Source organism: Eumetopias jubatus, unplaced genomic scaffold, assembly GCF_037043125.1.
Source record: "Eumetopias jubatus isolate StellerSeaLion01/CBP00866 unplaced genomic scaffold, mEumJub1_p1.0 scaffold_14, whole genome shotgun sequence".
Lineage (NCBI taxonomy): Eukaryota > Metazoa > Chordata > Mammalia > Carnivora > Otariidae > Eumetopias > Eumetopias jubatus.
This window is the reverse complement of record NW_028274820.1, coordinates 102,798,999-102,822,122: the sequence shown is the minus strand read 5'-3', so window position 1 is coordinate 102,822,122 and position 23,124 is coordinate 102,798,999. Positions and strand designations below refer to the sequence as shown.

The 23,124-nt window shown below is 61.3% G+C and overlaps 1 protein-coding gene across 6 annotated transcripts in view; it reads right to left on the bottom strand.

The window, feature by feature from the left end:
- AGAP3 (ArfGAP with GTPase domain, ankyrin repeat and PH domain 3) overlaps window positions 1-23,124 on the bottom strand; it is a 54,231-nt gene that overhangs the window by 21,734 nt on the left and 9,373 nt on the right. For 3 of the 6 annotated variants that reach the window (XM_088018212.1, XM_088018213.1, XM_088018215.1), the window contains exons 2-8: window positions 7,233-7,291; window positions 6,918-7,005; window positions 6,635-6,720; window positions 6,351-6,492; window positions 5,835-5,969; window positions 5,520-5,647; window positions 3,781-3,939 (exon numbers count right to left, since the gene is read on the bottom strand). In XM_088018212.1, the coding sequence (XP_087874338.1) occupies window positions 3,781-3,939; window positions 5,520-5,647; window positions 5,835-5,969; window positions 6,351-6,492; window positions 6,635-6,720; window positions 6,918-7,005; window positions 7,233-7,291 (797 nt within the window). Of the gene's footprint in view, window positions 1-3,780; window positions 3,940-5,519; window positions 5,648-5,834; window positions 5,970-6,350; window positions 6,493-6,634; window positions 6,721-6,917; window positions 7,006-7,232; window positions 7,292-8,555; window positions 9,481-23,124 lie in introns of those variants that run through there. The other 3 variants (XM_088018211.1, XM_088018214.1, XM_088018216.1) reach the window with 2 other exon arrangements.

Sequence of the window (23,124 nt, the reverse complement as noted above, 5' to 3'; positions counted from 1 at the left end):
CCTGGGGAGAGGCGGCAGCGGGATGAAGAGGAGGACGGGGGGGAGGACGGGGAGGACGGGGAAGAGGACGGGGAAGATGGGGAAGAGGACGGGGAGGACAGGGAGGACGAGGAGGAGGATGGGGAGGACGGGGAAGAGGACGGGGAGGACGGAGAGGACGGGGAGGACGGGGAGGACAGGGAGGAGGACGGGGAGCATGGGGAGGACGGAGAGGAGGACGAGGAGGACGAGGAGGACGAGGAGGAGGACGGGGAGGAGGACGGAGAGGACGGGGAGGAGGACGGGGAGGACAACGGGGAGGACGGAGAGGACGGGGAGGATGGGGAAGACGAGGAGAACGGAGAAGAGGACGGGGAGGAGAACGGGGAGGACGGGGAGGACGGAGAGGAGGATGAGAACGGAGAGGACGGGAAGGAGGACGGGGAGGACAGAGAGGACGGGGAGGATGAGGAGAACGGAGAGGAGGACGAGAAGGAGGATGGAGAGAACGGGGAGGACGGAGAGGAGGACGGGGAGGACGAGGAGGTCGGGGAGGACGGAGAGGAGAACGGGGAGGAGAACGGGGAGGACGAGGAGGACGGGGAGGAGGATGGGGAGGACGGAGAGGACGGGGAGGAGGAGGAGGAGGACGGGGAGGACGAAGAGGACGGGGAGGACGAGGAGGACGGAGAGAACGGGGAGGACGGAGAGGAGGATGGGGAGGACGAGGAGGACGGAGAGGAGGACGAGGAGGAGGACGGGAAGGACGGGGAGGACGAAAAGGAGGACAGAGAGGAGGACGAGGAGGAGGCTGGGGAGGAGGAGGGGGAGGACGGAGAGGAGGACGGGGAGGACGGGGGGAGGACGAGGACGGGGAGGAGGACGGAGAGGATGAGGAGGACGGGGAGGATGGGGAGGAGGATGGGGAGGACGAGGAAGACGGGGAGGAGAACGGGGAGGATGAGGAGGATGGAGAGGACAGAGAGGAGGACGGGGAGGATGGAGGGGAGGACGCAGAGGACGGGGGGATGACGGAGAGGACGAGGAGGAGGAGGAGGACGGAGAGCAGGACGGGGAGAACACGGAGGAGGACGGAGGACGGGGGAGGACAGGGAGGAGGATGGGGAGCGGACGAGGAGGATGAGGAGGAGAGGAGGACGGGGGGAGGACGGGGAGGAGGACAGGGAGGACAAGGAGGACGAGGAGGAGGACGGAGAGGACGGGGAAGAGGACGAGGAGGACGGGGAGGAGGACGGGGAGGGGGATGAGGACGGGGAGGACGAGGAGGAGGACGAGGAGGACGGGGAGGAGGATGGGGAGGACGGAGAGGAGGACGGGGGAGGGCGAGGAGGAGGACGGGGAGGAGGACGGGGAGGACGGAGAGGAGGATGAGGAGGACGGGGAGGACGACGAGGACGAGGAGGAGGACGGGGAGGACGACGAGAAGGAGGACGGGGAGGAGGACGGGGAGAAGGACGGGGAGGAGGACAGGGAGGAGGACGGGGAGGAGGTCGGGGAGGAGGACAGGGAGGAGGACAGGGAGGAGGGGGAGGTGGACGAGGAGGCAGACGAGGAGGCAGACGAGGAGGAGGCGGCGGCAGGGGCCGCTGGGCAGTCCAGCTCATCAGGGAATGTTCGCCGCTGGGCGGCCGGGGCCCCCATCCCTTCCTGTCCTCCCAGGTCGCCAGGAGCCCGGGGCACAGGCCTGCAGGTGCAGGCGGGGGGCGCACAACCACGGGAGTAGGAAGAACCGGGCCAGAGGCCACTGCCCACAGCTCCAGGGTCAGCACCTGCCCCAGGCCTCTCCTGGGCGCCACAGCCTCTGCCCCTTCGGCCCAGGGAGGAGGAAGGTGGATGGGCCTCTGCTGCCACCAGGTCCCCGGACCAAAGAGCTGGTTGGGGGGAGTGGGGCACAGCCTGCCCCGGCCACACTGGTGAGCCAAGAGGCCCCCAGCCACCAGGGGATTCCCTGGGAGCCCAGAGGGGCAGCCCCCCAGGATGGGAAGCAGGGCAAGAGTGGCAACAAAATGAGTACATGAGGTCATGGGGGAGACTGGGGACATGGATGGCCACATCCAGGGGGTGGGTCACAAGGACACCGGCCACGGAGCAGGCATGGCTCTGCTGGGGAGGGGGATGAGGGCGAGGAGGTGGCCCCAACAGCGACGATGAGAGCGGGGGAGGTCCCGAGACGCACGCCTAGGAACGGACAGGTCTCGAGGCCTCCTCGCGGACAATGGCGCAAGGGAGGTCACCATGGAAACAATGAAAAGAAAAACTAAGGTCGCCACAGTGAGGATGAGAGAGTGGAAGGACCTGGGGGAGGCTGACAGGCGGAGGGAGCACAGCGGAGCGGGCAGCAGGGAGCACAGGGCCGGGAGCATGGGGGGCCGCGGCGAGGAGGCCATGAGCCGGGCATGGACGGCGGACAGAGGGCGGCAGAGGGAGGACAGCAGGCCTAGCAGCAGAGGAAGTGGGAGGTTTGGGATGGGGTGGAGGGAGTGGGTGCCAGAAGTGCGGGCAGCGGTCGCTACATACAGGCACCGGGGGGGGGGGGGGGGGGGGGGGAGGGGCTCTGCGGCAGCGGGCGCGGGCACAAGCAGACAGCCCAGGGCGGTGTGTGGCTCGATGGGCACGAACAGAAACAAGACGCTTCAAGTCTAGGCAGGCTCGGGGCTGGGGCAGTGCAATGCACGGCAGCGGCTGTCAGCAGGGACGAGGAGGGGCCGTGTGGCAGGCACAGGGGGGGACGGAGGTGGGCAGACCAGGCAGCGAGGTGCTGGGCAGGCGGAGGCGAGAATGAATGAACGAGGCCTGGGGGCACTGGCTCTGTCTGGGGGTGGGGGGTGGGGGCTCCTGAGAGCCTGGCAGGGCCTGCCCGGCCAGCTGGACACAGGACCAGGCTGAGAGCCAAGCCCTGCTGCTCAGAAAGAGGCGCACGGACTGACGCGAGAGCACCGAGGGACCTCCTGCGAATCCACACAGGCAGCTCACCCACCTGCGTCTGACCCGAGACTCCCAGAAGGGCCCAGCCACGTCCCAGCTGGAGGGTGAGAGTGTGGGCGGGCACTGTGTCTCGCATGCTGGGCGTGGACAGCCAGCAGACTGGGGGCGCCTAAGGGCCGAGGGCCTGGGCCCCTAGCTGAAGGCACGGGGTCCCCAGTGTGAGGTCTGTGAGGAAGGGAGAGGACGAGCCTGTACGGGGCCCGAGGCTGGGTGGTGAGGCACAGGCTAGGCCTCAGGAGCCGAGGAGTGGGGAAAGACGTCTAAGCCCTTGGTGGACCACCTGCAGCGGTGGGTGGGAAGCATAAGGTCAGGGGAAAAGAGCGGAATGCGGACAAGGAGGCCTGAGCCCCGGTTCTGGCTCCGCCAGCTAACCTTTCACGTAGCCTTGGGCAAAAAACCGTGGGGGCTTGATCCACAACTGTGGGATCGAGGGCGTGAGGGGTGTTAGAGCAGACGTGTCCAAAGAGCCCTCAAGCTGGCCAAGAAGCCCTATGGGTCAGAGAGAGAGGCGGAAGTGTATGCGGCCGAGGCAGGAGGGTCTGTGTAAGGGTGCTGCAAGCAGCCCCTTGAGGGCTCAGAGAAACCATCTAGAAGAGTCTGGATGTGCAGGAGGGCACTGGGAAGGAGCCTACAGAAGCGGGGTGTGTCTGTGTAGATGGCATCTTCCTGCCTCGGGCTGCCCGTGGCCCAGTGTCTGTGGCTCTTGCCCGCCCCACCCCCCCGGCTGGGGGCTGGGCCCTGCCTCGCCAGTGCCGGCAGCCGGGCCGGCGCGAGGGCGGCGCACAGGGCACATACCGTAAAGATGTTGGAGCGCCGCTTGGACTGCTTGCGGACAGGTGTGGGGGTGGAGGAGGCCGCCACAGTCTCGATGCGCAGCTCCCGCTGGCTGACGCTGGGGGTGGAGGGGACTGAGGAGGAGTAGTCGCTGAAGGCGCTGCTGCCGCCATTCGTGGCCTAAGGACAGAGAGGGCTGCTGAGGGCTGCTCTGGAGCGGGGCGCAGGGGCGGGCAGCAGGCGGGAGCTGGGAACCCCTGCAGTGTCGGGACCTGGCCTGGGGTCCGTGGGGCAGCAGAGGAGGAAAGTGGCAGGGCCTGGAGGCTGGCGGGAGCCAGCCACCACCGCCCTGGGCTGCCCCACTAGGGCCCTGGCGAATCGGGTCAGGGTAAGTGCTAGAGGCCGGGGGAGCCCTGCCTCACAGGGGCGTCGGGCATGAGGGAGCAGGTCACCTCGGACAGGCCCCCAAGTCAGTGATATGTGTCGAAGATGTGGGAAGCCAGGGTGGGGCACAGGGAGCCCAGGGAGGCTGAGGTCTGCTTCCGGACAATGTGCGTGACAGGGGCAGGGTTACGGGAGAGCCGAGGCCGAGAGCGGCATGGAGCAAAGACTGTCCTCGGAGGAAGCAGCAGATAAGGGACAGAGGTGGGAAGGGAAGAGAGACGGAAGGGAGGGAGCACAGGATGGAGACAAAAAGCGCACGGCAGCACCGGCTACTCCAGGACTCGGGAAACACGCACAGCACAGCGAGGCCGAGGCCTGCTCCCTAACTGCCCATAAGACGTTCACTAAGCAGAGAACACGTCCTGCCCTGACAGCCTCCTCGAAACCTCACCTGCACAAAAAGAGCAAAATGCCCCAACGGCTGTCGTTTGGCCTCAGAGCCACGTGGCGGGGCCCGCACACCGAGCTGGGACGTCCACCCCCTGACCTCTGCCAGCTGACGCGCAGTGCCTCAGGGCTAAGGCAGAAAGACCTAACGCTCTTCCTCGGGGATGCTCCCAGGGAAACGCCTGCTGTCCCCTGAAGCACTAAAGGAGGGGCTCTGGAAAAGCAACCAGGCCACCATCAGAAAGCTGGGGGACCAGGCGGGCCTTGAAGACTAAAGCCCTTGGCAGAAGTAGAGCAGAGACGGTCAGCTTGACCACTCAACCCAGCGCATGTGTGCCGACCCGGGGCTTTCTGCAGAGCAGGGGACGGAGTGGGGAAAGAGTCACAGAAGGAAGCGCCAGCCCAAATGGAGGACCCGAAACTAACCAGGGAGTAGGCAGCAAGCGGGCAGGCATCCCGGTGGTGTCATGGGAGGAACGCCGGCAGGACCTGGCTCAGAACACCGCTAACACCCCACGCGGCACAAAGGCCAGCGGCCCCTGTGGGGCCCGTGCTGCCCTTCTAACTGCAGGGCCCACAGGTGAGGAGGGAGCAGGCCCCCGAGGATGGTTCCACGGGGAGCAGCTCCCGAGCCAGCTGCGAGAGCGCCGCCCCAAGCCAGCCTCCGGGCTGCCTCCGCTACCGGGGCTGTGGGGCAAGAGGGGCGGCAGCAGGGACGGGGGTGAGCAGGGAGGCGGTCACTGCGGGGCACAGAGGAGGCCAGGCCAGTCGTGCAGGCAACGGGGAGCGCAAGCCAGCACTTTCACACTAGTCACAAGGCGGGAGACCAGACGGGGTCGGGGTGGGGGGGGGGGGACACGCAGGCAGACAGACAGGATGAGGAGGGCCGAGGCGGGGCCACGCACAGGGGGCGGGGAGGCTGGCCGCACCTGGTTGATGTGCACGGCCGGGATGGAGGCGGCGGACACTGCCGAGTGGCTGGGGGAGTTGGGCAGTGACTTGCAGGGCCCGATGGCCAGCTGCTGCTTCTTCCGCAAGGCCACTACCTTCTGGGCCACTGCAGGGGACAGCAGAGTCAGTTACCCCTCTGGGGAGAAGGGAGAAGCCCAGCTTAGAGCCGCCCCCCAGGGTGCACAGCCCTGATGGCCACAGGACCTCCTGAGCCCCTGTTCGGGAGGCGCCACCCCGCGCCTGAGTTACTGGCCTGGAAAAGGGGGGAGCCTCCCGCCCCACGCCTGAGTTACCGTCCTGGAAGACGCGCTCCACGTTGAGCCCGTAGGTCGCGCACGTCTCATAATAGGTGCAGCGCTTCAAGTCTGTGGAGAGCTTGCGGGCCCTGCTGTCGTCGATGACCCGTGGGTTTGCGGCACTGATGGCATCTGTGGGGGGCGGGAGGGTGGGACTTAGCCTGCTGAGAAGCGGTGCCACGCACGGGGGACCGGGGGGGGGGGGGGCGGGGGCGGTGTTAGGCCCGAGGGCGCGTGGGCCATGAGCCGGGCCAGTGGACGACGCAGAGCTCAAGCATACGGGCGTCCAGGCCTCGTTCCAGCTCCGCCACCGACTCAGAGTGGACACAAGCCAGCCGCTCCATTTATCCATCCCCCAAAACGTGGACACGCCCGTCACACCAGGCGGGAGGCTCCAGCTGGGGAAGATCCAGCGCGTATGGAGCAAGGAGGTGGTGCCCGCTCCGGGGTGACACGGGAAGGGGGAGAGGGGAGAGCAGGTGGCTTCCTCCCCGGCCCCGCGGGCCCGCTCACCCTGTGTGCCCACCAACACCATGGGCACCTCGCTGGCATTACGGAAGCTGCAGAGCCGCAGAAAGTAGTTGTACACCGTCTGGAAACTGATTTCATCCTCCAGGCTGAACACGAACACCACCGCGTCCACCCAGGCAGCAAACTAGGGGGACGGAGCAGAATTACCACCTGCACCCGTTCCCGGGCCAGCTCCACACCCCTCTGCACACACATAGCTTTGCCCCGTCCCAACCAGATCCTTGGGAAAGGGGTGCCACGGGCCAGGGCTGGGGCAGGAGCATCACCTGGAGCTCGGGGGGGCCTCCTTCATCTCGGATCAGAAGCAGGTAACTTTGGCCATCCACCACAATCTCCTTCTTAAACCGACCCCCTAGGACAGAGTGCACGATCAGGCCCCAAGCTGGGAGAGCCCCCGGGGGCCAAGCAGTTCTGAAATCCAGCGCTACCAACAGAGAAGACAGGAGGACTTGGAAGGACAAGGAGCTCCAGCTCCCCGGCACAGCTGACAGCCAAGAGAGAGAGGGCCAGTGGCCAGCCTCAGAGCCCAGGCAAGCCCGTGATGCTCACCTTCAGGGGACTCCTCCTGGACATAGGTCCCTGTCAGATAGCGGTGCACCAGGGCCGACTTCCCGCTAGACAGGTTCCCCACAATGCCCTGTGGGAGAGGAAGGGGTGAGAGCGGTGGTCAGGGGCAGGAAAGACAGACCTTAAGAAGGACCAGAGCTAAGGACCAGAAAAGAAAGCTGAACAGAAGTGAGGGGCCGCGGAGAGAGGCCAAGACCAGAGAAGGAGAGGCCTGGAAGTGGGGGAAGCCCGTCGCGCTAGCCCGTGCCCACCCCGCCCCAGGGCTGCCTGGGCGCCCCCCCACCAGATCTCACTCACCACTTTAAGCTCCGGAACCGAGCGGCTCAGGGTCCACTCCTGGCTGTTCACAAAGGAGTCTGCAGGAGAGAAGGCCACCCATCAGACTGAGGAGGCACGCACAGCTGTGCCATCCACCACCGGCTGTCTCCTATACTGCCCCTTCCTGAGCCAAGGCCAGAAAACAGCACGGTCCTGATGGGACCCCAACCCTCACCCCTAGTTCTCTAGAGAGTGGCAGGAAAATGCTTCCGGAGAGGAGTGGAGCGATGACGGTCCTCGGGGAGAGCACTCTGAGAGCTGTGGGCCCAGTTCTCCTGGCCTGGACCCATGTCCCTCCTCCTCTTCCTGCTCCAGCAAGGTAAGCAGCTCCCACCGGGGCCCAGGTGAGAGGCTTCTCCAGTAGCTCTAAGCTCAGACCCAGGCTGGGCCGGGCACCTGGCAGCTGGGCAGGGGGGCCAGCGTCCCACAGCCAGCGAGTAGGAACAGCTCACCCTCACAGGGTGGGGCCACCCACCACATTCCTAGGCGGGGTGAAGAGGGAGGAGCCCTCACCGGGGCCTTGTTCTGTGAGGGGCAGGTTGAATGGGGAGCTATCTATCCTGCCTGACTGGCCCTCCTTCTCAAGCTTCTCCTTGGTGGGAGGCCACCACTCTTTTCTTTACCAGGGAGCCGCCTCCTGGGCTGCCTGAACTCTGGTCCAGGCCATTCTCAGCTCTGGCCTGCCTTTGGCAGTGTCCTGGGGAAGGGAAGCCTGCAGCTCCCCAGAGCCCCCTCCAGCCCCACCGCCAGCCCCACTTTCTTTACTCTTTGCATTGTAATGGACATCCTCCAGCCAGCTCCAGATGGCCCTGGCCTGGGCCAGCCTCTTTGCCCACCTCCCCTCACACAGGCTGTCTCAAAGAGTAGCTACCACCATCGATCGATCGGGTCCATAAACAGTCCCTCTGCTCATGTGCAGAGGCAGCTAGAAGTGAGGACTCAAGCCCACCTGGAAGCTAGAAACATGAGCACTCTCCGCCCCTCCCCAGCCTCAGTTCTGCATGTGCCAGAAAGTGAGGAAGGAGCCCCTCCGTCCTGGTCTCACACTCCACCATGCCAAGGGCCAGTGGTAGCGCCCGGTGGCAGGGGACCCAGACTGGACGCACCTGCAAGTCCTCCTCTGCCACAGCCACCTTCTGGGGCCCATGAGCCACCCAGAGCGCGCCGGGGCCCCGGTCTCACTTGGTCCCCGGCCCTCGCGGCACACCCACCTCTCCCAGGCAAGCTCGGTTTGTTTTCACACCCGCTCTCAACAAGGGACTCCAACCAGAGAGGACTCCCGGGCCAGGCTCTCTCCCTTACCGCTCTGCGCGCCCAGGAGCCCGGGGGCCGCGGCCGCCCGGCGGCTCCACAGCGGCTCCGCGGGCGCGGGCTCCCTCCGGCGGAAGCGGCTGGTGAGCAGTCTCCAGAGGCCGGCGGCGGTGCGGGGCCGGCCGGGCTCGGGCGCAGCGCGCGGGGCCTCGGCGCCCAGCAGCAGGTCGCGGCGGCTAGGGAAGGCGCCCAGGGAGCTGGCGTCGCCGTCGCTGCGGGTGCGCGCCCGGGGCAGGAGCCCCGACTCTGCGCGCCGGATCTCCTGGCCGCGGCGCAGGCGGAAGCTGAAGCTCTTCCTCAGCGCGGACAGGCCGCGCCGGGGGCCCGGGGTGCTGCGCCCGCTGCCGCCGCCGCCGCCGCCGCGGAGCACCTGCCAGCGCTGGCTGCTCCACAGCGAGGCGCCCCGCAAGAAGCCCGCGCTCCCCGCGCGGCCCAGCCCCGCGCCCGCGCCCTCGGCCGCCGCCAGCTCCAGGCGGTTCACCTCCAGGAACGTCATGCTGGTGGGCCGCGGCCGTGGCGTCTGGGCGCCCCGCGTGCGGCTGCGCCGGGCCGGCGCTGGGCTGGGCGCGGGACTGGGCGCCGGGCTGGGCGCGGCCGAGCCGGGGAGCCGCGAGGGCGCGGGCCCGGGAGCCGGCGGGTGGCCGTCGGCGGGGCCGCGGCGGCCGAGGCGCGGGCGCAGGAGGCCGAGCAGCAGGCTGCGGGCGCCGGAGGGCGGGGGCCCCGGGCCGCCCGAGCACACGCTCCGCGGCCGCGCCGGCTGTTCGCGCGCGGCGCTCAGGGCGGCCTGCAGGGCGGCGGCGGCGCGGCCGGCCGGGGCGCCGTGCAGGTCCAGCGAGTCGCAGACGCTGAGGGCGCGGCGGCAGACGGCGGGCCGCTCCCGGCTGCAGCTGTCCCCCGGCGGCCAGCCCCGCTCCATGCTCAGGGCCCGCGGGCGAGGGCCAGGCCCATGGCGAGGGGCGCGGGGCTGGGCCCGGGCCGGGGCCGCGGCCGGGGCGCACGGACCTCCGGCCTCTGGGCACCTGGTGTCGGGCCGACGGAGTCCCTGGGCGCTTCCACCTCGCAGCCGGCAAGCCCAGACCTGGAGAGGCCCGGAGCCGGCCCAGCAAGGAGAGGCGGCAAAGCCCGGCCTGGAACACCCTGGAACGGCGGCAGCCGGCGGCAGGGGAGTCAGCCTGCTGGGGCAGCCCCCGGAGCCCTCAGAAAACAGGAAATTCCAGCCCAGGGCTCCTCCTCAGATTGGGGCAAGTAGGTGACTGAGCTGTCATTACCAGCAGGCCAAATAAATAACAGTCCTCAGCACACCACACACTGGGCCCCGTTTTGGAGAGAAGTGGGCCATTGGCTCCTTCTCTAAAGGACCAAACAGGTGTTACACCACAGGGCCCACATTATGAAAAACTTCAATTAGGAGCCAGGAGGCAAGTCATATGCCCTCTCTGGCCCTCAGTCTCCTTGTCTGTAAAATCGTGGGCCTTAGTTTTTGGCTGAGACATTGTGAGGTTGGGAAACTCCAGAATTCAGAGTTGCTGGATGCTACAGGCAGCTCCTCTGTTAATGGCCGAGGTGATCTCCCTCGGAGATGGTAAAACTGTCTGGGTTCGGTGAAGTGTCCTGCCTAAGGGCAGTGGAAAGTCAAAAGGTAACCTTCAGTCCTGGACCACACAGTTCTGGACGAGTGACTCACTTCTGCATCCCTGAGTCTCCAGTCTCCTGCTCGCTGGGTCTCACCTCCTGTTCAGAGGCTGTCCAGAGGTCGGCTGGCCAAGGTGAAGTGTTTGCCCTCAGTTCTGGCTGGAGCCTGATGCTCACCCTCTCCAAGCACAGATGCCTGTTCATGAGTGTGGGCTGCACCCGGCGCTCGTGAAGTGCAGGGCTCACCCCAGGATGGGGGCAGGAGGCCGGGAGCTGCCCTGCTGTGCTTTCCACTTCACTTTAAACATCAGTCCTCTTCCGAGGCCCTGGAGATGAGCTAGTTTACTATAATCCGTAAGACCATGAGCAGATCAAGAACCCAGTTCAGGTAGTGGCAAGGATGAGGAAGGCTGCATGTGCTTTAAAGAAATGCTACTCCCCAATTTTCTCCACACCCCCCAGTCCAGCCCAACTCCCAATGTCCCTCCTCTCAGCCTCAGAATTCCATGCTTCTGCGTAGAAGCAAAGTACAAGATAAAAGTGGCACATTCCTGAGGGGGCTGGGGTGGGGGAATGCCTGAGGAAGGCAGGGCCTCTCCATCCTAGGTGCTGCCCAAGAGCCCAGAGCTGGAAACTCTCAAGTCCCGGGCTGGATCTCCCAGGCCTGGAGAGCCCTGGGGGTGGTTTCGTATTTTCCTGGGACTACTTATTAACAGTGATGAGGATGGCTTCTCCCTCTCCAGCATGCATATTCCCCACATAATAGACGGTTCCACAGAAGAGCCTTTCCCAGGATCCTTCAGGCGCGGCGACAAGAGCGCAGCCCTGGAGTCCTGCCTCAGTTCCTCACATTTAAGTCTCCCACACTCCACTGCCCTATCTGCGTATCTGTCTGTCTGCCCTCTCTCTCAGACACATAGGGAATTACCCCTCCCCAGAAGAACAGGGCTGCTCATTACAAACCCTCCCCTGCCCCAAGCCAACGAAACTGCGAGCACAGGATGGCAGCTCCGTCCGGGGATTGAGGAAGGACAGGGACAAGGTGCCCAGCTGGGGATGGGCTGCCTTAGGACTCCCCTGGCTGTCTCAGCGGGAGACGAGCAGGATGGCATACAAGGGGCAAAGGCCCCCAGATACACACAGACCTGCTGTGGGAAGGCAGGCAGCGGTGCCTAGTCCCAGAGATAAAAGAACATCTTACATTCTCGGGGGATGCACCAGCTCCCGGTGGCTCCCACTGCACCTGCGGAATCTAGTCCAAAGTGCTCAGCCTGGGTCACTTCCCAAACCGGCAACAGCTTCCGCTTCCTCCCCTGGCTGCCTTCTTCCTCTTCCTCCTTCCCAGAAGCCTTTCTCGACCCAGAGAAGCTAGAGAAGGACAGCTGCCTACACATAAATATCCCCGGGCCACCGAGCCAGTCGAGGACCTCAGGGAGAACAGTGCAGGCACAAATCTCTCTTCCTCACTGGCATCACAAACTGAAGTCTCTGGGTTCTGCCGGACAAGATCCTGCTCCAGAGAGCTGTGGCAAACACAGCTCCACGCAGCACGGCCCGAAAGACATTAGGACCATCCTAAAAATCTTCAAGCTGGGATGGTGTGAACAGTACAGAAATTCCAAAAGGCTAGCCCTCAGGTGAGTTCTCCGTCTCCTAAGGTCCTCAGAAACACCAGGCTAGCTCTGCTGCTGAGGGCGGAGAGACTCCGTGGCAATTTCTGGGGGAATTAAAGACAGCCTCTCTCGCGAGGCCCCGCGGTGTGCACTCTGGGGGAGGCTGGAGACACATCTCCCTGGAAGCAGAGAGCACAGAAAATGAGCTGGGAAACCAGAAAGAGCAAGAGCCGACTCTAGAGGTATCCACGGCTGGGTGGGCTGGACCCACCATGTGGACCGGCCTGAGCCTGGGGGTGGCAGGGGGTCACGACTAACCCCGGCTACCTGTGGGGGGAGACGGCTGTGAAGGTACGCTGTGGGAGGCACTGCACAGAAACCAAACACTGTGAGGAAAGGGCAGCCTCCAGCCCCAGGATCCCACACGACCTCAGACCTAGTCTCTGCTCAAATATTTGCCAGGGGTGACCCACTGATACGTGCTGAGGCGCGCCCGGCTGAGGCCACCCACGCCGCCCAGAGCCTGTGGACATCCTTCCCAGCGACAGGAAGGGAAGCCAAAGGGCACGCGTGGTGGCTCGCTCGGAGGGAGAGATGTGGCCTCCTTCCCGTGGCCCCAGTGGTCCCAGAGCCACACTGGCCCTCCAACGGCGGCCGGGCTCTCCGTGCCCACAAGATGGCAGCAAAACATCTTCCTGCGGCCGGGATGCCGCGGAGGAGGGGAGGGAGGCGGGGAGCAAGGCGGGAGCAAGGTGGCGGGAAGGCGGCGGGAGGGCGGACGGCAGCCTGCGCCCGGGGAGCCGGAGCCGGGGCCGGGGCCGGGGCCGGCGGCCAGGGCCACACCCAGGGCGGCCTGAGGCGGGGCGGCCTCCAGCAAGCTCCTCTGCGCAGGCCTCCGGGTGGCGGCCTGGGGAGTCCGCGGACGGGAGGGGGGAGACTCCAGGCTGCCTCCCCGCTGACTTCCGGGCCTCCCTGCGAGTCTTGGGTCTCAGGAACTGTCCACGGAGACCAGAGCAGCAGCGACGTCACCACGCGCACGGAAGGCTCCTCACTCTCGGCTGCTTTTCGCGTCTACCACTCCCCCTAGGACCTGGCCCGCCCGCCTGCCGGGGACAGAGTCGTGCCACGGTTCTGTGAATGGGTCTGTGAACAAATGCATGCATGCATGCCTGCTGAGCATGAACTGCAAGCCCAGGCCTCTGTTCTCCCTATGGGGAGGGAGGGATGGTCCCTGGCTGCGACAGTCGGCTAAGGAGGTAAATCACAGGCCCAATCATCTTCCAAAGATCCCAGTCTAGAGGCATGGGGTGCTCTGGAGTTGAGAGAACTGGGTTCAAATTCAGCCTCTGGCACCTACTAGCCGTGTGCCTGTCTACAGCCACTTTAACCTCACTGGGTCTCGGGGTTTAGTCTGCAAACCAGAAATAATCCCACCTTGCCCCCTGAAGTTGCTAGGAGGACCAGCGCTGTGACTGTGGAGGGCCCAACACGGTGCCTGGCACAAGGCAGGGGATCCATAAAAGGAGCTGTCCCTGGGTGAGAGAGAGAACAGAGTCCTCTGGGACTCAGGAACAACTGAAACCAGCTTTCATCAAGTCAGAAACCTAGTGGGACGTGCCACCAGTTATGCATCAGCCAGGCCAGGCCACTGCTGGTCCCGTCACTCCTCAAGACCGTGGAGGCAGACCTCGGACATCCCTGGGACCCCTCCGGATCCAGTCTTTCTCTGAAAATCTGCTGAAAGCTGTTCCAGGCTGAACTGTGCCCCCCACCGTTCATATTTCGAAGTCTTAACCCCCAGTCCTTTAAAAGGTGACCTTATTTGGAAATAGGACGCTGGCAAAGATGAGGTCACGCCGGAGTAGGGTGGGCCCCTACTCCCTTATGACTGCTGCCCCCCCTTTTTTGATTTTATTTATGTGACAGAGAGAGACAGCAGGGGGAGCAGCAGGCAGAGGGAGAGGGAGAAGCAGGCTCGCCAAGCAGGGAGCCCGATGCGGGGCTCGATCCCAGGACCCTGGGATCATGACCTGAGCCAAAGGCAGAGGCTTAAGGACTGAGCCACCCAGGCGCCCCTCTGACTGCTGTCCTTACAAAAAGGGGCAATCTGGACAGAGACAGTGATGGAGAGGGAAAACAATGAGCTATAGGGGGAAGACAGCAGTCCACACGCCGTGGAGAGAGGCCTTCACAGGAAACGTGGCCCGGCCTGCCCACTCCTGGGTTTCCGACTCGTGGCCTCCAGACCGGGGGAGAATGAGTGTGCTGCCCAAGAGCTGCAGGAGCAAGGGGGTGGGCTCCAGGGGGCCAATCCGCCCCCACCTCCCAAGGTCAGGGTAGCAGAGAGCTCCCCAGTGGCTGCGTTCGCGTCCTCCCCATGGAGAAGCTGAGAGGACCCAAGGGGCAAGCGAGGGTGGGAGACAAAGGGAGGAAACCAAGACCACCCTCTGCTGAGCAGTTACCCAACCTGGAAACAGCCTTCTAGCACCAAGCTAGCTACTCCATAGTAGTTTCCTTGTTTTTCTTTCTGTCCACAAGCTCTGTGCTAGGCTCAGTACTTCTGTACATCTCCTGACCTCCTGTACCAGCCTCCTGACCTTGTTCCCCCTTGCCACATCCTAAAACCCGAAGAGGGACCTGGACAGACACTGCTCCCTGCTCAGACCGAGAACTAGGACCATGGGCCCTGTGCACGCTGCACTCTGCCAAGAAAATCTACTGCTTTTCACACACCACTGACCCTGCAGGGCAGGGGCGGGGCACTTACCACACTGCCTTGCTCCGGACGGGGATTCCAGACACAGAATGTACCACCGTGCACGCTCCCTAATGGCTCCTTGCCTTTCCATCTCAATTCTGACACATATCCTGCATTTCATATGTCTTAAAAAGTATTCTTTGAAAAAAAATTATAAATTAAAAAAAATAAAATAAAAGTGTTCGCTTCCTTCAAAACTGAACCAAGGTCCAGCGTAAGTCCCATGAGCTAAAAATCTGCTTCTTCCAGTCCCATGGCTCCCAGAGGCATTCAATTTATGAGATCTTCATTCCTGATCAGCAGTATGGCAGCTTGTCTGCTTTCACCTTATTTTTACCAAAGTAAGATATCTGAATAAAGGAAAGATTCCAGGGGCGCCGGGGTGACACTATGAACTGACTTTGGTTTTGGCTCAGGTCATGATCTCAGGATCCTGGAATCGAGCCCCCCAGTGAGCCCCACATGGGGCTCCGTGCACAGTGAGGAGTCTGCTTGAAGATTCTTTCCCTCTGCCCCTCCCCCTCCCCTCACACTCTCTCTCGTAAATAAATCCTTAAAAAAAATAAAAGCGAATATTCCACGAAGTATAATAATTGCGCTAATTCGGCTCCAAGATGGAGGAGCTATGGAAAGTGAAGTGCCACCAGGTGGCTGAGAGCCCGGGTACACAGGTGCAAGTGCACGGCCCCAAGGCAAAGGGGCTGAGGGGCAGTGCACGCTAAAAAAGACTTGGGTAGTTTGAGAGTCCAGCGAACAGAAGTTTAAAAGTGTCTGAATTCCCCCTACAGATTTTGAAAGTGGAGCAGGTAACTTCCTCAGGCTCTGGCCAATTCCCAAGGCCATTCCTGCCCACTGCCTGGGGCCGGGGGGGCTGGAGGGCTGGGGGTAGGGGTCCCGCAAGGGCTCCGTGTTGAAGGAAGCAGAAGGCCTCTCCAGCAGGGCCCTGCCAGCTCAGCGGCTGTGGTCAGAACACTCAGCCCATCCATGCCTGCTGCCATCACAAAGCTTTGGGGGACTCCCACACCTTGCTGCCCCCTCAGCCTCCCCAGCTCATCCTGTCTCTGCTGTAGAAGCTAATACCGGATCTGCTCTCACTTCACCGGGGCCTGGGCTCCTGGGCACACATGGGCCAGCCCTGAGGGCAGCAGAGACACCTTTGGTGCCCTATACATGCAAGTCAACAGCCACATGGGACACGGCTGGTCACCTGGTAGTGAGAGCCACTCACTGAACACAATCAGCCACACTGAGCACGTGACACCCAGTGACCCATTTATCTCTGACAACAACCCTCCGAGAAAGGTAGGTCACTTCCCCCAATGTACAGGTGCGAAAGCTGAGGCACAGACGCCAGTCGGCCTAAGGTCACCAGCTAGTAAGCAGCTGAAGCCGGCATCTGAACCCAGGCCGCCTGGCCGGCCCCAAGCCCCTGGGCCTCCCTGGCCGGGCAAGATCTCTGCGGACACAGGCCCGACCTGGGCCCAGAGCTCATCTTGCAGGGAGCCCCTGCCTGTCTTCCTTTCTGGGTATGCACATCAGCGAAGACCAGGCTTGCCCTTCCTAGCAAGGGCCCTCCTTCCAAAAAGACCCCCCCCCGCCCCCGCCCCGGCCTCAGCTTCCTCCTTCCCTAACTTCCAAACAAACTCCTGGCCCAGTCCTACTGCCTCAGTAAGAGAGGCTGATTCAGGTTCTGCAGCCACCTCTCCCAGCGATGTCTAGGTACATACGACACAAAACAGAGAACCACATCAAATGATTACTTCTGACACAAAAAGGGGGCTATTTGGGGCTGCTGAGCCCCTGGCATGAGCGCATTCCTCACGTTCCTGCCATGTAGACAGAGCCACAAAGAGGCTGGGCCTGCCGGTCAGGGAGGAGGGGAGTCAGTCAGAGCCCTCCCCCACCCCAGCTGAAGATGCTTTCCTTCCCTGGGGGACCACAAGCTTTCTGAGCCAAATGAACATTCTCCTCCCCACCTGCCCTGCAGGGTCTCCACTGCCCAGCTTCTGCCCACACCCAGTGGTGTTGCGCCAGCACTGTGCCAGCCCGCATGCAGAAGGGACACAGGGCCCCTCTGTGTACCCTCCTTACACTCCTCGGTGCCCTTACACACCCCCTGGTCCCCCTGGAGCCTGAGACCTCGGCCATGCTGAGCCCGCACAACGCAGGGCTGGGAAGCCAGGGGAAGCCCATTAACTTCAGCAGTCTGCGTTGGAGGGGGGGTGAACCAGGAGAGGGTGTAGCCGGAAGCAATATGCCCCAAGGCTTGTCGGATTTAAAAGGAAAGGGGAGGAGCGCCTGCGTGGCTCAGTCGGTGAAGTGGCTGCCTTGGGCTCTGGTCATGATCCCAGGGTCCTGGGATTGAGCCCCGCATCGGGCTCCCTGCTCAGCGGGGAGTCTGCTTCTCCCTCTCCCTCTGTGCGCTTGTTCTCTTTCTCTCTCTCAAATAAATAAAATCTTAAAAAAGAAATAAAGGACAGGAAAGAGAAGATCGATTAAGTCCAAATACATAAACATAAAAAAATCCAGAACAATTAAAAATGCTAAGAACCCTAAGAAAAATAGAATTAAAGGGAAATCGAACCTGACGTGGGGGGTGGCGGGAAGGTAGCTAGATCAATGGGTTAATATCACAAATGTTGCTTAAAAAAAACAAACATAAAACCTCCACGTGAAAAAAAAAATACCTCCACGTGAGTAAAGAAAGTACAAATGGCCAATACAAGCGGACACCACTCATTTTCATTTGATACTCGAATAAATAGAAATTAAAAATGAAATTCTGCTCACTTTCCAAAGCCCTGCCAGTGGGCTAGGGTGTGCAGTGGTCCCGGTGCAAGCATGTGAGGCGCGGTGGGGAAGAGAGGCTGGGCCCCCAGAATCCATGCTGCCCCGGGGACCACCTGACACGGAGGGAAGGACAGACGGAGGCCCGAAGATGTCCAAGGCTTCCAAATGAGTGAAAGCAACACGAAACGCCCAGCAGCAACACGGGAATAAGGCAGCCAACAACCACGTCTCCAGAAGGTGGAACATGGCGCGACCGCTTAAGACGTTTGCAAAGCCTTTTCTACCTCACACAGGTGGTGGTGGCACTTATGGTCATTTTTTTTTTTTTAAAGCAAGACTGTATGTACCACGGGCCCATGTGCGAGGAACACAACCAAAGGAGGGCAGTGGCTAACTTGTGGCAGTTAGGAACTACAATGACTTTTTTTTACTATTTTTCTGCAAAACGTCTCTTTTATTTACTGTGCTGTCTACAACGTGTATAGGGAGAACACGACCTCTGTAAAAAGGAAAAGAAACGGTAGCAGCAGGAGGCTGTTCCACCTGGGGATGAGGGCTGCACGCAGAAAGGACACATGTGGCTCATCAGAAAAATGGGCGGGTCTGCATTGTCCTGGCTGGAAGCTCAGACCCCCAAACCCCCGCTCTGCCCAGCCCCCAGCCCCCAGCCCCCAGCCCCCAAGGTCCGCAGCTGCTCTGAGGTCACCACACGTCCTAACAAGGACTCACACACGAGGGCCTTCCAACTCCGGGTGAGACACAAAATAGGAAAGTGGGTTAGGACTGGTACATGTAATAAATGTACACGTTCCATCTTCTTAAAATTTTATTTTGGGGTATAAAACCACTTTCACAACACACTCAGGAAACTGCTTTTGGCCCCCTGGCACTTCCCTATGGGTAGAAATTTCCAGAATGAGTGTCCAGTCCCCCCCTCCCACCACCTCAACGGGACCCGGCCTCCAGCACTGCACCAAAATGCACCAGCTGCTCCCCACATGCTCTTGTCCACACCCCGCCCGTGGCCATGGTTCCCACTCACCCTGATGGCTAGCTTCACGATATTTCACGGTGCACACACTCCACCCTCATCCCACTGTTCCCAGACTCGAGGGCATTCTGGTGGCTTCCTTTGTTGTTGTTGTTGTTTTTTTTAAACCACCATAAGCTGCTGCTTTGCATGGGGAAGAAAGTAGGACAGTTGGGTTCAAAGATGGACAAATTTTTCATGTTAATGGATAGCATCCAAAGACTTCTCCCTCACGGGCCCCATCTCCCGCCAGCCCAGCGGGGCAGGTCAACACTGGCCCTCCCATCGGCATCGAGAGTTGTGTGTTTGCCTCCTGCTCTCGGACAGGGGAGCCCGCCCGGGACCTTGCTCTTCTGATCTGCAACCCCGATTACTCGTGAGGTAAGCAGCTTTTCATGATCACCAACAACGTGCATTTCCTCTTCTCTGAACTGTCTTTCTGGTCCTCTGCTCTGCCCGTTTACCTTTGGAATTAAAAAAATCTTCACAGTTTGCAGGAACTCAATCACAGGCATCTTAAGCATTTAACTAGCATATGTACGTGGCAAGCAAATTCTCCTACTCTACTCCACAGAAATGTAATTAAATCTGTTAATTTTGCAATTGATTATATTAGAACATCTGAACACCACCAACAACAAAGATCCGTGAGACCAGGAGAGAGGATACAAAAGGGTGAGCTGGGACGAAGCTCTTCTCGCTGGAAGAACACCAGCTAGCACTCACAGAAGGAACAGGCACCTGAGAAAATCAGCACGCGGCCACCTCAATACACCAGTTCGCTGATGCACACAGAGACCCCCGCCCCCCCCCGCAAGGGGAGGGGTCCCTGGCAGCCGCTGACTTCCGTGGTGCCCAAGCCCCAGCCCACAGATCACTTAGCAACCACTAAGTGGGAGGAAATGGACCTTCCAGACCATTAGCTCCTTAACATCACGAACAGCAGGGCCAGATGTGACGCAACAGGGGGTAATCCTGTCAAAAGGGTTTAATCTGGATCTCATCAACACCTCAACCTCACTCCAGGTCCCAGGCAGCTCTGGGGACAGAGAACTTCAAGAAAGCCAGGCAGCAGGAGCATCCAAAGCCGGGGCACGGACCTTTTCCAAGAAATCTGGCCCGGCCTCATCCCATCCTGCTTTGGAAAGACCAAAGGACATATAAGGTATTTGGGGGAAATTGAGGAAATCTGCTTGTGGGTGAGCTCTTAAATGCCACCAGAGGATTCCTGTCAATTCTCTCGGGTGTGACACTGGTGTTCTGTTTCGTTCAAGAATGTGCCGGTGCTGGGAGATGCCAGCTCAGGGGCCTTCGGAGAAGGTGAGGTGCGGAGCGGGGAGGAGGGAGCAAACGCCTTTCAAGGTGGTGGTTTTTCCAAAATAAAAAGCTGGGGAGAAAATCTGGCGTGTTTTCTCCTCTATAAATTCTAGGTTTCCTATCCGGCTTAAGGGGACCCTTCATATCCCCAGAAGAGACAAGAGTCTCTGAACTTTCTCCCGTGTTTCATTTTATTTTATTTTTTAAAGATTTTCATTTACTTATTTGAGAAAGTGAGCGAGAGAGACAGCATGAGCGGGGTGGGGGGGGGAGCAGAGGGAGAGGGAGACGCAGACCCCCCGCCGAGCAGGGAGCCCAACGCGGGGCTTGATCCCAGGACCCCGAGATCATGACCCAAGCTGAAGGCAGACGCTTCACCGACCGCCACCCAGGAGCCCCTTCTCCTGTATTTTTAAAAGCTGTATCTGTTTCATGGTGCAGCAACACCTGCGGGCCCAAGCACAGGCTCTGAAACCAGCCTTCCTGGGTCCGGTCCTGCCTCCGTCCCTAAGAGCGAGCAACCCTGAGCACATCCCTTTCCATCTCTGCCCCCCTCTGCAGGACGGGGGGAACACTCACCGTGCGGGGATGTCCAGCGAACCATGAGGAGGCACACAGGGCAGTGGCGGGCGCGTAAGGAGCATGCGCAGGAAGTGAATCTGGTTAGTACGGCCCCTTCTGAGATCCCAGATCTGATCCTGCCACCCTTCACTTAGAACCCCGCCGCTCCCCGCGCCCGCTGCTGCAAGAGCTGTCAATCTCGCGACATTTGCAGCACAAACACAAAGTGCTGCCGTGTGGGGTGGCACATTTGAATAGTTTAAAAACACACTACGCCAGCAATTTTCATAATAAAATCAGTATTCCAGTAAAACAGTGTCTCGCAGTGCCGATCAAAGCAGCCGGGCTGCCACGGCACCCACTCGGCCGTCCCGCTCCACCTGCTCGCGGCATAGAAGCCACTCACCGCCCAAGGCACGCACGCTTTTCTTACACACGATGTTGATTTTTCTTTGGTGCCGGCTGCATGGCATCCGAGGCTCCAGAGATGAGGGAAGGCCTCGCCCTCAGGGCCTCAGCCACGGTCACCCTGTCAAGCCACCCTGTCAAGCAGCGAGGGTCACACGGGGTGGGCCGGTCCCAGGCTTACCTCTCCGCCAGTAACCCACTCCTTGGCCTCCCTCCCCCCTCCCTCCCGGGGCGTGATGGAGGGAGGGCCACTTCCATGCTTCCCAGGGAGGCTTCCTCACTACAGTGGGAATGGCTTTTAAGACCTGAGCCAGCTGACCTGTCAGAAGCACACACCAAAAAGCAGGACACCCACATCTTCAATGATGTCCCAGCTCTGACCCAGCTCTGACCCCTCGGGGAGGAATGTGAACTCCAAGAGGGAGGACAGAGGACCGGACGCGCCTCCACCCTCCTGCCATCCTCCACGCACGTCCGCAGCCGGGGCACAAGGCAGCCGAGAGCCCCCCCCTTGCAGAGACTCCCATGCGAGGCCCTTCTCCACTCTCCTGTGAGAAGACACATGGCCTTGTGACAACACCTGGCCCCCACCCTAAATGGCCTCCCGACTTCCGGCCCTGCTCCCGCGGGGCTGTCAGAGGGCTGATGGCCCACAGCTCCACCTTGCCCCCTGCTCCTCAGGCCAGCAGCGGCCCACCAGGCCGGACAGAGCACAGTAACACATGCGGGAGGCTCTCTGAAGGACCTCCCGGGCCCAACAGGGCTCCCGGGCTGGGTACAGAGCAGGGAGGCCTCCTGATGGTTGGTCAAGCATTCTCTGCCAGGCCAGGAGGCCCACCCAAGACTGGCTCAGGGCTCCGTGTCCACAGGGGACATGGCGAGCAAAGCAGATCCCAGCTCCTGACAAATACCAGCTGGGGGTAAGAACACCAACGGCTCTAGGCCCGGTGATGGACGAAATTGGAAAGGTGGGTCTTGAAGCTGGACACACCAGGTTTTGACCCCCTCCTGCCTGGTGTGTCCATCAGGCTCTCTTCTCAAGGGCAGTAACACCCCCCTGGAGGGGCCCCTATGCCACCTGGGGCCCAGGAAATGACAAGAGAACCTTTTAACACAGGCTCAGGACAGGGTCTCCGTCCCAACAGTGCCAAGGCTGGGGAGAACGAGAGATCTACAAGATGATGGTTTCTGTATTCTTGGGTTGGCCGAGGGGACTCTGAGACGTCCCACTGAAGGTATCACAAGGGGCTGTGCAGCCCACCCTGTCGTCTGCAGGGTCCCTGGACAAAGAACTGGGCTCCTTCCTGCCATTAACAAGAGGATGGTGGTAAGAGGAGCCTAGCGTTTTATTGCTGCAATACCATGGGATTCGCCTTCTGGGGTGTGGTCCACAATAGCCTCACCTCTGAGCAGGTGGAACCGAGGAAAGCCTCCTTACTGAGCAGTAGGGACGTGGGCCGAGAGACGGCAAGGAAGCCAGCCCAGAGCGGCTGGCTGGAGGGGGGCTTTATTCTGTGCCGCATGTCTCCCAGGAGTGTGCATACATTTACAACCTCTCGCTACAATATAAATACGTATCCCGCTATTTTATATAAATATATACAACTCAGCATAAATGAAGGGCAAACATAAACCCAAAAAAACCTACAAAAACAGTCCCTGCCTCAAACACCAGGACGGAGTGAAGAGAATATTGTGACATTTGCTGGTGACACACAGCATCTCGGCACCACTGCCACAGGTCACGGTCGAAGGGGAGGTGACTCGCAGGATCAATCGCCCAGCCCACCTCTGCTGGTGTGCTGGAAGGAGGTCACCATGATGCAAAAAAGCCTGGGGTGCTAACCAGTGACCTTGAACCCTCCTGTCCTGCAGAGCGCGAGGGCTGGGCTCGCCCTTCTCCAACTGTGCACTGTGGTTGGGGCCACGCAATCAGCACACTATCCCCTGACTGTGTGCCCCTCGCAAGCCAGCACTCTGTGTGACCTCGTCGCAAGCTGACATGCAAAAGGCCAGCTAGTCCACACACCGTGCTGTCCACACGAGCCCCGTCCACTGACAGCTCACCAGCCTGCATGGCCACTCCAGTGTCGGGCCACCAGCTGAACTCGAGAACACGTGGGCCCATCCCGCAGCAGAGGGAAGGAGCCATGGGAACTGCCATGCCTTTCCCCGCCCTCCTTTCTTCCCTCACCCGGGATCACCTTCCAGGTGGGCAACAGGGAGGCCTGGGGCTGAGAGGTAAGCAAGGCATGGCACCAGCTGCAGGGGTTACGGGGACCGCACCAAAGTGAGCTATACCGAGGCCTGCGGCCAGCCCACCCAAAACAAGGTGCTGCCTGCGAAGGGCCACGACGCGTGCACTCATCTCGCAACAGCAGGGCCTGGGCTCACACCCCACCTTCCATCCTTGGGCAGAACCACATGAATGCGGCTCCCAAGTGTGGAGCG